This window comes from Coregonus clupeaformis, chromosome 12 (genome assembly GCF_020615455.1).
Source record: "Coregonus clupeaformis isolate EN_2021a chromosome 12, ASM2061545v1, whole genome shotgun sequence".
NCBI classification, from domain to species: Eukaryota; Metazoa; Chordata; class Actinopteri; order Salmoniformes; family Salmonidae; genus Coregonus; species Coregonus clupeaformis.
In genome coordinates this window covers 29,353,131-29,370,887 of record NC_059203.1, presented here as the reverse complement: position 1 = coordinate 29,370,887, position 17,757 = coordinate 29,353,131, and the positions used below count along the sequence as shown (strand labels likewise).

The 17,757-nt window shown below is 44.3% G+C and overlaps 1 protein-coding gene across 1 annotated transcript; it reads right to left on the bottom strand.

Annotated features, from left to right (window-relative positions):
- Positions 1–16,242, bottom strand: LOC121578166 (isotocin receptor-like). Its single transcript, XM_041892326.1, has 2 exons — positions 15,272–16,242; positions 1–3,617 (listed from the first exon to the last, which is right to left on the bottom strand). Exons 1-2 carry the CDS (start codon positions 16,203–16,205, stop codon positions 3,370–3,372), a joined length of 1,182 nt encoding a protein of 393 aa, XP_041748260.1. The 5' UTR covers positions 16,206–16,242; the 3' UTR covers positions 1–3,369.
- Between the last annotated feature and the right edge of the window lie 1,515 nt (positions 16,243–17,757).

Sequence of the window (17,757 nt, the reverse complement as noted above, 5' to 3'; positions counted from 1 at the left end):
TCGACATTGCACTCCTTCTAAACAATGCAATCTTTTAAAACTTCGGCAAAGCGTCAAGTGTATGAAACTTGCACTGTGTTCATAACAGATTCTAGGTTTGGGAACAGGAAGTGTTTAACCTAGTTCCATCCTTTCCCACTACCCGCGACTGGACTTCCTCCCACTTTCATATTTGGTGGTGAGAAAACGTTCTAAATGGATGCTTCTACGGATGCTTATAGCCTCTGTGACGTGTCTGGGTTACCCCTTCTGTCTGTAACCACACTTTTTTTGAAAGACCGACAAACCATTCTAGCCACTAGGACGAACTACAGGGCAAGTTTTCCATCTTCTGCATGTTGTTCTCAGCTCCCTCGCAGGGAATGACTTGATCTGAATCATAGACATTGAGAGGACTTGAGTAATCCAAGACCTTCACAAATGTGACACCTTTTTCATTTATACTGACATCAATCTGACTGCTTAACTTATTTAGTATGGATGGACCAAGCTCCTCTATCTACGCATAACTGAACATTTTGCCGACACAAATGTTTTATTTTTTATCATACATTAGTGATACATTTAATATACTTACATTCAAAGAAACAGTTGATACAAAGGGAGAATCTTTACTTTCTGTATATATTGTGAACACTGTAAGGTATAAATCAGAAAGGTGAATGTGAATGAGAGGATACATATATACACAAATTAACATCTGTGTTGATCTAATCACCCACACAACGATAAAGAAGAAAGATACATTCAATAATGTTGGAGCACATTTAAAATCTAGTCCACATTTTCTTATTTTACAAAGCTACAGTATGTCTGTAGCTTTGGGTATATCAAAGACACTTTATTGCTATTTGTCTATCAAAGACACTTTATGGCACCCTATTCCTTATTATGTACACTACTTTTGACCAGAACCCTATAGGTCCTGGTCAAAAGTAGTGCACTACAGGGAATAGGGTGCCATTTGGGGGGGACAGCCTTAGACAAATAACAATAAATTGTCTTTAAAATCCCCTCCATGGTTTGAAGATATAGGCAATCTAATCTAACATCTCTTTGTGTAGAGATCAATAGCAATGCAATATCCCTGTAAGGTCACCAAGAGAATAGGTTTGTGGAACTTCATTCTATTTCTATTTCCCATTTTGTTATTGTGGTGACTGAAAGGTCAGCTTGTTGTGAACAAGCTCTGCTAAGTTTCTCTCTACCTAGACCTGAGAAATATGCAGAGTCACAGAGCTGTGTGTAGAAACAAATCGTATGTTAAGTGTTAGAATACAAAATAAGAATCCAATACAACCTTTTTGCTGGGGAAGAGGGAGGAGGGGAAAAGGTTGCGCCTGTATGTCTTTTTCCTGAATAAGACATACAGGTAAAGAATAAATCAATTGAGTTATGGTACACACTGACTGACAGCCTGATCGTCAGCTGTATATTCTGGAAAACTGAAATAAAACAGGAAATTAATATCTGTGCTACAAAGGTATACTATAATTTGACAGAACCTAAGGGCAAAATAAGTCTATTCCACATAAAATTTACATTTTAGGGGGATTTCTGTAAAGTGCTGGAGAGTGTGACTACAGTAGGAGCTTAATTAAGTGTGTGTGTGTGGGGGGGGGTTGAATCTATTCTAGTGGGACATGAAGGATATAGTGAAATCACTAGTGGATGGTCGTGAAAGAGCGTGCCATGGACATAGAGACAGAAGTTCACCCCCAAAATGACCATGTTAAGATAACCCACTTCCAGGGCTTGAGTAGTCTGTGTGGAGTGGAGAGTAACATAATGGATTCCTCCTCTGGGTGTTACATGGTGACCTATGTGAGGGGTAGAGGGTACATATTGGCCATCCTTCTGTGGGGCCTTGCATGATGAAAGTGTCTCTTAGGATACTGGCCACCCCAGTCCTGTCCCTCACATGCTGAGTGTCTCTTTTAAGGTCTCTTTCAGAGTATCAGGCCACCCCAGTCCTGTCCCTTAAATGTTGAGGGTCTCTTTCAAGGTATCTGCCCAACCCAGTCCTGTCCCTTAAATGTTGAGGGTCTCTTTTAAGGTCTCTTTCAAGGTATCTGGCCACCCCAGTCCTGTCCCTCAAATGTTGAGGGTCTCTTTCAAGGTCTCTTTCAGGGTATCTGGCCACGCACTCCTGTTTTTCACACAATTAAGGTTTGTGTCAGGAGTAGAGAGTACGTGGCCAACCCCACTGCAGATCCTTGCACGAAGAAGGTCTCTTTTGGGCTTACAGGGTACCTGTCCCACCCAACTCTGTGGCCTTGGATGAAGGTCTTTCAGGGTTAGAGAGTACCTGTCCCACCTCAAACCTTACATGAAGAAGGTCTATTAGGTTTAGAGAATACCCAACTCAACCCCTCTCCATGGTCCTCATGTGCTGGAGGTCTGTGTGATGCTCATCTGGCTGGTATCTGGCCTAGGCCCACTCCACTTCCCTGGATGATGGTGAAAATCTGCATGGTGAAGGTCTAAAGCCCTATTTGGACAGGATTTGTTTTACTGGGGGAGGTAGGGTAATGTAATTAAATGCATGAGTACAAAACAACATTATCTGTAAGTTTAGTCCCGTCCGAATCTGCCATGTCAGTACTTTTTACTTGGTGGGGAGGTTATTATTCCAGCCCCAAAAACCTACAGTTTTTTGGCAAACTCCCAGGTCCTCTGATAATACTTATCCCGTGCGAATCGACATCCCTGTGTTTTGAGGGATATTACAGAGTTTAATAGGTACTGCACACAGTTTTGGAAGAACATGGGAACAAATTGATGCTTAAAACTAAGTGCTATGCACGTAGCCTACAGATGAATGATCTGTTTTGTCATATATCAACTTTCCCAGTGCCTATTTCTCTTTTAAAAGATTAAACGGATGATATTGTGCCCATGAATTAATAACTTGTCAAATATGTCAGTTAATTAAATGTCTGCATACAGTTCATGGTTCTTATTGATATTATTTTGACTTTCTTTGAACTGAAAGCCAATATTAGGCTATCCCTAGACGAGTTGAAATATTTTCATGTCTAGAACAGCCTCCAAGCTTCTGTCATAATGGTAAATTCTGAATGAGAAAAAAAAATACAGGGGGCAGTTTGCTAAAACTAATCCTGTCCGAATCGTCCACGGGAAAAACAGACATTCTGGGGTAATAATTACATAACCAACGTTCTGTAGTAATACTAGTCCAGTGCGAATAGGGCTTAAGTCCATTAGAAGGTAGAGAGTCACCGACCAACCCCCTCTCCTCTCATGGTCCTCATGTGCTGTAGAGTCTGTGTGATGGAGAAGGTCATTGAGGGTTAGAGAGTACCTCACACCAAGCCTCTTCTGGTCATCCTCCATGGTCCTCACTCCTCATGTGCTAGAGGTCTGAGTGATGCTCCTCTGACTACTACGGTTCTTGACAACGTATGTGGAGATGCTCCTGCGGCTCTGCTGGCTGTCAAACCCTCCGCACCGTGAGGCCTTCAGGTACTGTGAGGAGCAGCAGACAAAGCACCTCAACAGGTCGTGAAACAGGTGGCCAGCGAAGAACATATAGATCCATGGGTTACAGCAGCTGTTCAGGCTGGCCAGCAGCATGGCAATGATAAACGCCATGTCTAGGATAGAGAGAGAGAAGGAAGGAGACTGTTTTCGATAAACTGCTATACTTTGGCAGGTATTCATGCACAACAATCATCATCTTGTTATTCACAAACAGGAAACTTTCATCTGACATTCTTCTCTCTAGGTATCTGGGGCACTATTCAACCAAACCCGGGAACCGCATTTCCGGTTAAGTCAAAAACACCATTCTTCTTGCACTACATGAATGTACATATTTTAGATTTTAAGTACCCAACGAAGCAATGTTTACTGTGTGAAACAAAAACAAACTCAATAGGACACTGATTCTGGAAGGACGGTGTGTGTATGTACAGTGACCTTTGAAGCCATTAGATGAATCCCTACTGGCCATCTGCCATTTCACTAAATGAGTTTAAAGTGAACAGAATTGGTATAGGTTTGAGATGGAACCTCCTCCATCTCTCTCTCTAGCTCTCTCTCTCTCTCTCCTTCCATATGCCTCTGCTCCTCTTAGATACAGTATGATATGATATACTTTATTGTCCATTTACATGGACATTTATTTTGTGATGTCAGCAAACAAATACACAAACACACAATATATTACATGCAGAACAGAAAACCGGAAAGTTAGCACACAAGTCACACATTTACATTTTCACATATTCAAAGTCTCTGGCCTACTGTCCGACCATGTATTGGTCCTGCATCTGTCCTATGTCCCAATGTTCAGCAGCCTGATGGCTGATGGAATTAAACTTGCCTTGCTCCTATTCTTGCTGAACAGTGGCACCCATTAATCTCCTTTCAGAGGGCAGCAGGAGAAAACACTCTTAGAGTGAAGGTAGCTGGCATTCTAGAACAAAACAAATCATCAAATCATAGTGATCCCTGGCCTGGCTGTGGTGTGTCTTACAAAATGGAGGAATGGAGGAAAGGAGAGGGAACCCCCCACTCTCGTCTGGGAACAGAGATATAGATGGAACCATGAAAGTTGATGGGAAAAAAAAGAAAACGGCTATTTTCAATTCAGTCTTGGGGGTGTGGTTCGATGTGGCAGTTACTAATGTTTGACCCCCATGAGACACCATAGGAACAAAGCAAGTATTACTTCCTCAAGTTTGGTGCAGTATTTATAAGTTTAAACATGTGCAACATGTTGAGCTTATGTAAACAAAGTCAGATCCTCTGCTCTGATGGCTAGGTCTGTCTCACTGTCTGTGTGTTCTGCGGTAGGATTGGATAGAGCACAATCAACGCAGCTTTCTATCCCTTAGTGGACAAGTGTCAAAATCAAAACCCAACCCTCAGCAGTAAATCATGACAAACTCACTTACAAATCTCTGTTTCGGATGAGACTGAATTTATGACCAAAATTATCCTATGTACACTTTTGACATGATAATTAATGTTTCTGACAAATATATTTTTATTTATTTATTATTATTTTTTTGTCATTTAGCAGATGCTCTTATCCAGAGCGACTTACAGGAGCAATTAGGGTTAAGTGCCTTGTTAAAGGGCACATCGACAGATTTTTCACCTAGTCGGCTCGGGGATTAGAACCAGCGACCTTTCGGTTACTGGCACAACGCTCTTACCCACTAAGCTACCTGCCGCCCTATATTGATGCCCCATAGGCCGTTTCCTATCAGATAAGTTGTTATTGCCTTCAGTTGCGCTTTAAGCTGTTGTACAGTGCATTCGGAGAGTATTCAGACTCTAAATTGGATTAAATTGTTTTTTCCCCCTCATCAATCTACACACAATACCCCATAATGATTAACTGAAATATCACATTTACATAAGTATTCAGAATCTTTACACAGGACTTTGTTGAAGTGCCTTTGGCAGCAATTACAGCCTTGAGTCTTCTTGGGTATGACGCTACAAGCTTGGCACACCTGTGTTTGGGGAGTTTCTCCCATTCTTCTCTGCAGATCCTCTCAAGTTCTGTCAGGTTGGATGGGGAGCGTTGCTGCACAGCTATTTTCAGGTCTCTCCAGAGATGTTCAATAGGGTTCAAGTCACTCAAGGACATTTAGAGATTTGTCCGAAAGCCACTCCTGTGTTGTCTTGGCTGTGTTCTTAGGGTTGTTGTCTTGTTGGAAGGTGAACCTTTACCCCAGTCTGAGGTCCTGAGCGCTCTGGAGCAGGTTTTCAGAGAACCCTTTTTTCTAAGAGTGTATATTTTTATGAATAGGACTCAATGAACTGACAATCTGATAGGACAGTTGAGAGCAGAACAGCCAGGTGTCAATTATAAGTCACCATGGTAACACATGCATGTACCCCTGTCTTAATAGTTTTCTCCTAATCATGTATTAATCATGCACAGTGAGAGGCTCTTGTCAGGTTTCTCTGATGTTTGGTCTAATTCAATTACTCTCATTGTGTCTGTTTTATTCCTTCAGCCAATTAATATTGTGTTGTGCCACCTCCACCTGACTTGAGATAATGAATCTGCAGTGTGTGTGTGTGTGTGTGTGTGTGTGTGTGTGTGTGTGTGTGTGTGTGTGTGTGTGTGTGTGTGTGTGTGTGTGTGAGAGAGAGAGAGAGAGAGAGAGAGAGAGAGAGAGAGAGAGAGAGAGAGAGAGAGAGAGAGAGAGAGAGAGAGAGAGAGAGAGAGAGAGAGAGAGAGACCATTTCACTGGATGCTGTCATTAAGACTGTAAATCCTTCTCTGGTCATGGATCTTAATTTGTGCAAAGACACAGGCCTTGTATTGCAGCATAGCATAGCATAGAAGGCCATTGCCATTATTAAGCGTGGATTAGCTCACTGTGTTGTCTTACCATCCATAGAATGAATCACACGCCAAACAACAGAGTCATACAGTGAGGGAAAAAAGTATTTGATCCCCTGCTGATTTTGTACGTTTGCCCACTGACAAAGAAATTATCAGTCTATAATTTTAATGGTAGGTTTATTTGAACAGTGAGAGACAGAATAACAACAACAAAATCCAGAAAAACGCATGTCAAAAATTGTATAAATTGATTTGCATTTTAATGAGGGAAATAAGTATTTGACCCCCTCTCAATCAGAAAGATTTCTGGCTCCCAGGTGTCTTTTATACAGGTATCGAGCTGAGATTAGGAGCACACTCTTAAAGGGAGTGCTCCTAATCTCAGCTTGTTACCTGTATAAAAGACACCTGTCCACAGAAGCAATCAATCAATCAGATTCCAAACTCTCCACCATGGCCAAGACCAAAGAGCTCTCCAAGGATGTCAGGGACAAGATTGTAGACCTACACAAGGCTGGAATGGGCTACAAGACCATCGCCAAGCAGCTTGGTGAGAAGGTGACAACAGTTGGTGCGATTATTCGCAAATGGAAGAAACACAAAAGAACGGTCAATCTCCCTCGGCCTGGGGCTCCATGCAAGATCTCACCTCGTGGAGTTGCAATGATCATGAGAACGGTGAGGAATCAGCCCAGAACTACACGGGAGGATCTTGTCAATGATCTCAAGGCAGCTGGGACCATAGTCACCAAGAAAACAATTGGTAACACACTACGCCGTGAAGGACTGAAATCCTGCAGCGCCCACAAGGTCCCCCTGCTCAAGAAAGCACATATAATAATAATAAGTCATTTAGCAGACACTTTTATCCAAAGTGACTTACAGTCATGTGTGCATACATTTTTGTTGTGTATGGGTGGTCCCGGGGATCGAACCCACTACGCTGGCGTTACAAGCGCCGTGCTCTACCAGCTGAGCTACAGAGGACCACCATATACAGGGCCGTCTGAAGATTGCCAATGAACATCTGAATGATTCAGAGGAGAACTGGGTGAAAGTGTTGTGGTCAGATGAGACCAAAATTGAGCTCTTTGGCATCAACTCAACTCGCTGTGTTTGGAGGAGGAGGAATGCTGCCTATGACCCCAAGAACACCATCCCCACCATCAAACATGGAGGTGGAAACATTATGCTTTGGGGGTGTTTTTCTGCTAAGGGGACAGGACAACTTCACTGCATCAAAGGGACGATGGACGGGGCCATGTACCGTCAAATCTTGGGTGAGAACCTCCTTCCCTCAGCCAGGGCATTGAAAATGGGTAGCGGATGGGTATTCCAGCATGACAATGACCCAAAATACACGGCCAAGGCAACAAAGGAGTGGCTCAAGAAGAAGCACATTAAGGTCCTGGAGTGGCCTAGCAAGTCTCCAGACCGTAATCCCATAGAAAATCTGTGGAGGGAGCTGAAGGTTCGAGTTGCCAAACGTCAGCCTCGAAACCTTAATGACTTGGAGAACATCTGCAAAGAGGAGTGGGACAAAATCCCTCCTGAGATGTGTGCAAACCTGGTGGCCAACTACAAGAAACGTCTGACCTCTGTGATTGCCAACAAGGGTTTTGCCACCAAGTACTAAGTCATGTTTTGCAGAGGGGTCAAATACTTATTTCCCTCATTAAAATGCAAATCAATTTATAAAAATTTTTACATGCGTTTTTCTGGATTATTTTGTTGTTATTCTGTCTCTCACTGCTCAAATAAAGCTACCATTAAAATTATAGACTGATCATGTCTTTGTCAGTGGGCAAACGTACAAAATCAGCAGGGGATCAAATACTTTTTTCCCTCACTGTATATCCACTGTCCTCCTCCACATTAGTGGCCCTGACAGGCGTTCAGAGCTACGCTGACAAATAGGCTCATGGTAACAGCTCAGGCAGACTGGTGCAAATAATTGCCACTGACGCCATCTATATCACTTATGGACCGAAGGCTTAAGGTATGGCCATAATAACCACAAGATGTTCAAAAATGTTTTGAAATATTTTAATACATTGAGGGTTTGCTTTAGCCTACCTGGAGTGCCAAGTGGGCTTGGTTCGCATTTTGGGATTTTACTATCGGTTCATTATAACATGCAAGCTCAATCAAGCATGCTTTTACTTTTGTACTTTTTTAGTCATTTAGCAGATACTCTTATCCAGAGCACCTTACGGTTAGTGAATTCATCTTAAGATAGCTAGGTGAGACAACCACATATCACAGTCAAAGTATGTGGAAATATTTCAAATAGTATTTGAACCCAGGTCTGCAAGACATTAAGGAAATCCCACCTTAATGATGAGTGGGTGAACAAAAGAGGGGGATGAAACTTTTAAACACTCTTTTGTTGGCTGAAGGAGCAATGTTTGGACTGATGGGCCATTTCAAGGACAGAAATCTTCTCAATATCTTTCACTTTTCCAATTCCGGTGCTGATTCAAAACCTGAGTTGCTCCTAGCCTTCCCCATACTCAGAGGTCCCAAGGCGGACTTCCTTCCAAGTTCATAAGTCTTTTGACTTTTTCAGAGTATTTGATGATATAGCTCCATTAGGATCCATTGCTCAATGGCTGGCTCCTGTTACAGTGGCTAGCAACACAAAGTGATGGTTGAAAGGTTGTCTGGAGCAGATGGCCTCCCTTGAGCTCCTCTTTAAAGGAGGAAAGCTTAAGATAAGAGGAACAAATCCCCTGACAAACTCTGTTATTATATGGAAAATACACACATCAGGAAGCGAGGCCCCCTAGGACCCCATAAGGAGAGAGAGTAGAAGGAATACTTTGATTTCACAGTATATGTACCCTCCCTAACTCTCAAAAGGCCCTGCAGGGCTTTGAAATGTATAACTGCTACTTTCTCCTACTCATTCCCTCATTTGGTTGTTTCCATTTCGTGGTGTATTTATGAATTGTAACAACATCATATATCAGCTTTGAGCTTGATGGTTTTTGTTTGGGCCATTCCAGTGATACACTATATATACAAAGGTATGTGGACACCCCTTCAAATTAGTGGATTCGGCTATTTCAGCCACACCCGTTGCTGAGAGGTGTATACAATTGAGCACACAGCATCGCAATCTCCATAGACAAACATTGGCAGGAGAATGGCCTTACTGAAGAGCTCATTGACTTTCAACGTGGCACCGTCATAGGATGCCCCCTTTCCAAAAAGTCAGTTCATCAAATTTCTGCCCTGCTAGACCTGCCCCGGTCAACTGTAAGTGCTGTTATTGTGAAGTGGAAACGTCTAGGAGCAACAACGGCTCAGCCGCGAAGTGGTAGGCCACACAAGCTCACAGAAAAGGACCTCTGAGTGCTGAATCACGTAGCGCATAAAAATCGTCTGTCCTCGGTTGCAATGCTCACTTCCAAGTTCCAAACTGCCGCTGGAAGCAACGTCAGCACAATAACTGTTCGTCGGGAGCTTCATGAAATGGGTTTCCATGGCCAAGCAGCCGCACACAAGTCTAAGATCACCATGCGCAATGCCAAGCGTCGGCTGTAAAGCTCGCCGCCATTGGACTCTGGAGCAGCGGAAACGCGTTCTCTGGAGTGATGAATCACACTTCACCATCTGGCAGTCTGACGGACGAATCTGGGTTTTGCAGATGCCAGGAGAATGCTACCTGCCCGAATGCATGCTGCCAACTGTAAATGCCCTACCTCACTAATGCTCTTGTGGTTGAATGGAAGCAAGTCCCCGCAGCAAGGTTCCAACATCTAGTGGAAAGCCTTCCCAGAAGAGTGGAGGTTGTTATAGCAGCAAAGGGGGGACCAACGCCGTATTAATGTCCAAATTCTACAGCTGCACCATCGAGAGCATCCTGACTGGTTGCATCACCACCTGGTATGGCAACTGCTCGGCCTCCGACCGCAAGGCACTACAGAGGGTAGTGCATACGGCCCAGTACATCACTGGGGCCAAGCTTCCTGCCATCCAGGACCTCTATACCAGGCGGTGTCAGAAGAAGGCCCTCAAAATTGTCGAAGACTCCAGCCACCCTAGTCATAGACTGTTCTCTCTGCTACCGCACGGCAAGCGGTACCGGAGTGCCAAGTCTAGGTCCAAAAGACTTCTCAACAGCTTCTACCCCCAATCCATAAGACTCCTGAACAGCTAATCATGGCTACCCAGACTATTTGCACTGCCCCCCACCCCCACCCCATCTTTTTACGCTGCTACTATAATAATATGCCATTTAGCAGACGCTTTTATCCAAAGCAACTTACAGTCATGTGCGCATACATTTTTACGTATGGGTGGTCCCGGGGATCGAACCCACTACCCTGGCATTACAAGCGCCATGCTCTACCAATTGAGCTACAGAGGACATATCACATTCACATAAGTATTCAGACCCTTTACTCAGTACTTTGTTGAAGCACCTTTGGCAGCGATTACAGCCTTGAGTCTTCTCGGGTATGACGCTACAAGCTTGGCACACCTTTATTTGGAGAGTTTCTCCCATTCCTCTCTGCAGATACTCTCAAGCTCTGTCAGGTTGGATGGGGAGCGTCGCTGCACAGCTATTTTCAGGTCTCTCCATAGATGTTCGATTGGGTTCAAGTCCGGGCTCTGGCTGGGACACTCAAGGACATTCAGAGACTTGTCCCGAAGCCACTCCTGCATTGTGTTGGCTGTGTGCTTAGGGTCATTGTCCTGTTGGAAGGTGAACCTTCACCGCAGTCTCTGGAGCAGGTTTTAATCAAGGATCTCTCTGTACTTTGCTCCGTTCATCTTTCCCTCGATCCTGACTAGTCTCCCAGTCCCTGCCGCTGAAAAACATCCCCACAGCATGATGCTGCCACCACCATGCATCCGTAGGGATGGTGCCAGGATTCCTCCAGACGTGACGCTTGGCATTCAGGCCAAAGAGTTCAATCTTGGTTTCATCAGACCAGAGAATCTTGTTTCTCATGGTCTGATAGTCCTTTAGGTGCTTTTTGGCAAACTCCAAGCGGGCTGTCATGTGCCTTTTACTGAGGAGTGGCTTCCGTCTGGCCACTCTACCATAAAGGCCTGATTGATGGAGTGCTGCAGAGATGATTGTCCTTCTGGAAGGTTCTCCCATCTCCACAGAGGAACTCTGGAGCTCTGTCAGAGTGACCATCACATTCTTGGTCACCTTCTTCACCAAGGCCCTTCTCCCCCGATTGCTCAGTTTGGCTGGGTGGCCAGCTCTAGGAAGAGTCTTGTTGGTTCCAAACTTCTTCCATTTAAGAATGATGGATGCCACTGTGTTCTTGGGGACCTTCAATGCTGCAGACATTTTTTGGTACCCTTCCAGAGATACTTGAGTGGCCTAGCTAACATGCTAAGTAGTTGCAAAGTCGCTAAAAAAGTAGTAAGTAGCAACCTTTGGGTTGCTAGAAGATCGCGTTATTGTCACGATCGTTGAAGAACGGGTCAGACATAGGTACAGCGTGCGATGTGAACATGTTTATTTTATAAAATAAACATACGAACAAAACAATAAACCAACGTAACGTGAAGTCCGACCGCACAAACCTGACATAACAGGGTAGGGTCCGGGTGGGCATTCCGCCTCGGAGGCGGATCCGGCTCCGGGCGTGACGACCTCTTCCTCTCAGCCTCCCCGTTGCGCCCCTGGTCTGGTCTGGACCTCAGCGCGATGCTTCCCCTCTCCTTCCTCCCACAATGCACCAAGCCCTGTCTGGACCCTGGTGTGGGAGACCCCGAACCTGGAGAGGGGCTGACGTCTGGGCCTGGATCGGCAATCCTCCCGCGATGCACCAAGCCCTGTCTGGACCCTGGTGTGGGAGACCCCGAACCTGGAGAGGGGCTGACGTCTGGGTCTGGACAGGAGCCGCTGACCGGAGCTGAACTGGACCCCGGTGGAGCGGACTGCTCTGGCTCCGGAGTGGAGCCGCTGACCGGAGCTGGACTGGACCCCGGTGGAGCGGACTGCTCTGGCTCCGGAGTGGAGCAGCTGACCGGTGCTGCACCAGGCACCGGTGGAACGGGCACGGGCCGTGCCGAACTGGGAACACGCACCACTGGCCTGGTGCGGGGAGTAGGTACGGGGCGTACCGGGCTGACGACATGCACCACTGGTTTGGTGCGGGGAGCAGGCGCAGGCCGTACTGGACTGGGAACACGCACCACTGGCTTGGTGCGGGGAGCAGGAATGGGCCGGGCCGGACTGGGAACACGCACCACTGGCCTGGTGCGGGGAGTTGGTACGGGGCGTACCGGGCTGATGACACACACCACAGATTTGGTGCGAGGAGCAGGCACAGGCCGTCTGGACTGGGTACACGCACCACTGGCTTGGTGCGGGGAGCAGGAATGGGCCGGGCCGGACTGGGAACATGCACCACTGGCCTGGTGCGGGGAGTAGGTACGGGGCGTACCGGGCTGACGACACACACCACAGATTTGGTGCGAGGAGCAGGTACGGGCCGTACCGGACCGGACACGAGTGCAGTGGTTGGGGCTCTTCTCTATCGATCCCCGACCACCCTTTTAGCCCCCCAAAAAATTTTTTATTGGGGCTGTCTCTCTGGCTTCTTCCTCGGCCGACGCCTTCTGTGTTCCTCTCCTGCCTGGGCCTCCTCCTTCGCCCAGGGTCCTTTACCTGCCAAAATCTCCTCCCATGTCCAAAAACTCTTCCCCACCTGTGTCCAGGGTGTCTGCTGCTCCTGGGCACACTGCTTGGTCCGTTTTTGTTGGGATCTTCTGTCACGATCGTTGAAGAACGGGTCAGACCAAGGTGCAGCGTGCGATGTGAACATGTTTATTTTATAAAATAAACATACGAACAAAACAATAAACCAACGTAACGTGAAGTCCAAGGCTATACACAATACATGCCAAACACAGGAACAAGATCCCACAACATAGGTAGGCAAACAGGCTACTTAAGTATGATCCCCAATCAGAGACAACAAGCGACAGCTGTCTCTGATTGGGAATAACACCGGCCAAACATAGAAATACAATACCTAGATCCTAAACATAGAATGCATCACATACATTTCCACACCCTGACTCAACATACAAGAGTTCCATACGTCAGGGCGTGACAGTTATATACCGACCAACCACCCTACTTTCGTTTTTGTCGTATTTCCTGCAGTCAAATGACCAAATCGCCCTCTAGTGGCCTCATGGGTGGAATGTTAATTTTATAATTAAGAAACATTCTTTTTTTTTTACTCCGAAAATCTGGTGTTTCTATGTCAAACGGTTATGTTATATTTCAGTTTTCTGTGTTGTATATAAAGTGTAATATTGGGATGCAAACTCAAAATTGAATACATTTCAACTCTATATCTCTATATTAAAGCCCATAACCATGTGTGAGGTGTATACTTTTGTTTCAAAGTAGATTGTTTAAGACTTCTAAGAAACACTCTGTGTGACCCTGATTTAGCCCACTGCAGTAAAACTTCTGTCTTATGTAACCATATCAAATGTAACATATCACACTAATTTGAGTTCCAGATTTACATCTACTATGTTACGTCTACTCTATGAGACCAGGCTGATGGACAGTGGTGTAGTGCTATTTTTTTAGGTGAGGGAGCACAAAATAAAGTGTAAAATGTCATAATTTCCTCACTCAAACTTTGTACCAACAGATGTATCCTATTGAATAGCCTATCATTATATAGAATATGCATAAAACGCATCCTCCAATTGCAACATCTGGTTATGCCCATACATTATTGTCTCAAGACATTTTTCAATTTTTAATACCCTCAAACACCAATTTAGGCATACCTAATTTCAAAATAGGCCATCATCACTGTCAATTGTGAATTCTTCACGTTTTACTGGTGAAACTGCATCTGCATGCCAATCGTTTGATTGATCTCAATCAGTTTCATGGGAATAGCCTATGCATTTCAATCTTCTTGAATTAATGTTTCGTGAGCAAATTATAACAGATGGTGTTAAAAAACTATTAGCCTTTTATGTATTTTGTTTAAATGAAAGTATATATCCTGGTGTGTCTGTTGAGTTTTGGCGCATGCTAATTTTTTGGGGACTATTCAGTTTCAGCTTAACCATCCTAAAATCTCATTAGAAATGAGTAAAGTTATAGGCCTACTATGCTATGCTATTATATTCGATTCTGTTATGTAAAATACTAATGAATCATTATGTGATCTTGAGAGACACTGATTAAGCTTTGATCTAACTTTACTAAACAAGCACCATTATAAGAAGTGATAAACTTATATTTGTAATACTAATAATAATAAATGATGAGTAGGACTATTAGGCATAGGCAACAGATCTTGATGAGTGTTATTTTAAATGACTGGAGCGCCCTTCATGGTTCTGAAAGGACAGTGCCAGGATATAAGATAACATGGAATTGTTTTAAGATGGTCATACTATGGATCATTTAGCTATTTGATTTTGAAATGTAGGACCCCTTTAGGTATTAAGAAAACATATATTTTTTTGGGGGGGGGATCAAATAGAGTTTTATGGACATCAAGGCAGACACTGTGAATTTTGATTTTAAAAAATGCTCGTTCTGGCGGGCCTCTACAGTGCATACATATATCCAACAGTTCTTCGTCATTTTTGCCACTGCCAGAGAGAAGACAGGAAAGAAACCACAATGTACCTACCTCTAGACTATATTACATATTTATTTGGTTTGTCATTATATCATTTTTCATGACATTTTTGTGGTAATTATTTTCCAGAAATAGTTTTACCAGCTCTGTTTATTCTCAAATTGAAAAAGGTGAGGGAGCACTGCTCCCCCGCGCTCCTGCAGCACTACAACCCTGCTGATGGAGTCAACAATGTATCTACATTATGCAGCATTGCTATGTTTATATGTTCTCCTTATAAACCCAACCATGCATAAAGCAGTCTGTAATTCATGCATAAGCTCTTTACAATTACCTTCTCTGGGTGCAGCAGGGTCCCATGCCGACCACATTTGTACGAAGAAAAAAGGAGTCCAGCAAACAATATAAGCTAGGACTATAACAAAAGTCATCTTGACAGTTCGGATCTTCGCTTTTGATATGAGCCTCACGCTGCTCACTCGAGAGAGCACTGCGCCTTTAGACGCCCGCGGCGTCAGAGACATACACGGATCCCGTCTGGTTTTCATTTTTAAGTTTTGCCATATTTTAAAACTTATCAGGCCATAGCAAACACTTAGGATAGCCACTGGAATAATGTAGATTGTAAGACTAATCCATGTAATGTATGCCTTGGCGCCCCAGGGTTGCACGAAGTCTCCCCAACAGTCATAAACTCCGTTGCCCACCTCCCTCAAAGAAAATATATACACTTGAGGGGTACTGAAAATCAGACTAAGCATCCAAGAGGCAATCACATAGAAACGGTCCTTCCTCTTGTGCAGAGAGTGAAGTGGCTGACATATCGCCAAGCATCTGTCTATGGACATTAGAACAAGCATGTAGGTGGATCCGAACATCCCGACAACCTGTAGGTACTTCACCAGCCTGCACAGTAAGTCCGGCCCGTAGAAGCGGAATGTAATGTCCCATATAAGCTGCGGGAGGACCTGAAAGATTGCCACCACCAGGTCCGCAATACTGAGGTGTTTCATGAAGTAATACATCCGAGAGTGGCTGTGCTTGCTCGTGTGGATAGCCAAAAGGACGCAAATGTTACCGACCATCGCGAGCAGCAGGACTAGGACAAGAACCGTCACCTCCACTTTGGCCACCTCCTCGTTCCGCTTCAAGGGGTTCACGCTGGTCTGGTTCCCAGTGCTGGTGTCGTTTCCACCGCGACTCGAGTTGGTCCATGAATCATTAATTATCGCCAACAAGTCTTGGTCTCGCATAAGGTCCTCCATCATTCATGGGTAAACTCGCCACCTTACGCAAACTACGCAAACGCAGCGATGGAGGGTCGTTTTCTACGTAGTTCTACGTACTTTTGTGCAGCTAAAATGTTGGAACTGACGGTATACGACGCTTCGTCGCTCTGTTAGCGTAGTGTATTTCACCCGGAGCCCAAAAACACTGCTTCTTATCCAGTATCAGACATCGGTGAAGTGACTGATTGGCTCCTCATCTGCTCCTTGTTCTGTGTTTATCATTTACCGTTTTTGTAAAGTTTATTAAGATGCTTTTTTTCTGTTTACATGTTGGTCTCTTGGACGGTAGGCCTACCAAAGGCAAAGTTAATTCCAATAGTAAGGTGTCCCAATTAGGCGTAGTCTCTGGGAGATACGTTCTAGGTAAATATAAATAAAAATAGCCTACATTTTACAAGTCAGTGACAAAAATATCAAACATGGATGAATGAATAAATACATATATGATACGTGCAATTACTAGTCTAATCAATTCAGCAATCAATCAATGTCAACCATATTAATAGGCTACTAATAATATACTAATGATAATAATCACCATAATCTTACTAATAATCATTCCAATCATACTTAGTAATCATGATCAAAATGATAACATTAAGATAATGACTTACCATATCATAAAGACAGCCTTTCCAACGTGATGCACAGCAACTAGTGCTCACAGCTTTTTTCTAGAGGGGCTTTTGCTATCCACATCCCTTGGTGTCTTTGTAGCATGTATGAGGTCTAATGCAGTGCTTCAAGCACAGCATACCAAGTTGTGCAAGCTGCGACCATCCCTCTGCCCACGCGCAATGTGTCCGGTATCCTTATTGGGACCACTTCTGTCTCAGCGGAGGAGCGGCTAAGATACTCACGGCCGTCACTAGATGGCTATGCAAGCCACAGTATATCATATTCCAACCTGTAATTAACACAGGGCATTTATTGTTTGTTTTGAGAGTAAGAAAAAAAAAACGCAATGCGTTATCAGTGGTTTTAGTAATAGTTGTTACACTGGCACGTTTACGCATGAAAGGGACATGTAACTGACCAAATAAAGGAAACACTAACATAAAGTGTCTTAATTGGGCGTTGTGCCACCACCAGCCAGAACACCATCAATGCACCTTGGCATAGATTCTACAAGTGTCTGGAACTCAGTTGGAGGGATGCGACACAATTCTTCCATGAGAAATTCCATCATTTGGTGTTTTGTTGATGGTGGTGAAAAACCCTGTCTCAGGCGCCACTCCAGAATCTCCCATAGGTGTTCAATTGGGTTGAGATCTGGTGACTGAGACGGCCATGGCATATGGCTTACATCGTTTTCATGCTCATCAAACCATTCAATGACCACTCATGCCCTGTGGATGGGGGCATTGTCATCCTATGGGGTATCCAAAAGAATGGCCAAAATAATGGCCTGACCAACATTTTTATATGTGACTCTAAGCATGATGGGATGTTAATTGTTTAACCCCCTAAGGTCAATGTTTGCGCCACCACGGAAATATAATTTGCATAATACAAAAGTACCCATAAAAAT

Coding starts and splice junctions, on each gene's coding strand:
- LOC121578166 (XM_041892326.1), bottom strand. CDS start 16,205: ATGATGGAGGACCTTATGCGAGACCAAGACTTGTTGGCGATAATTAAT. Junction 3,618..15,271: donor CCCTGCTGCACCCAGAGAAG/GTAATTGTAAAG, acceptor TCTCTATCCTAG/ACATGGCGTTTATCATTGCC.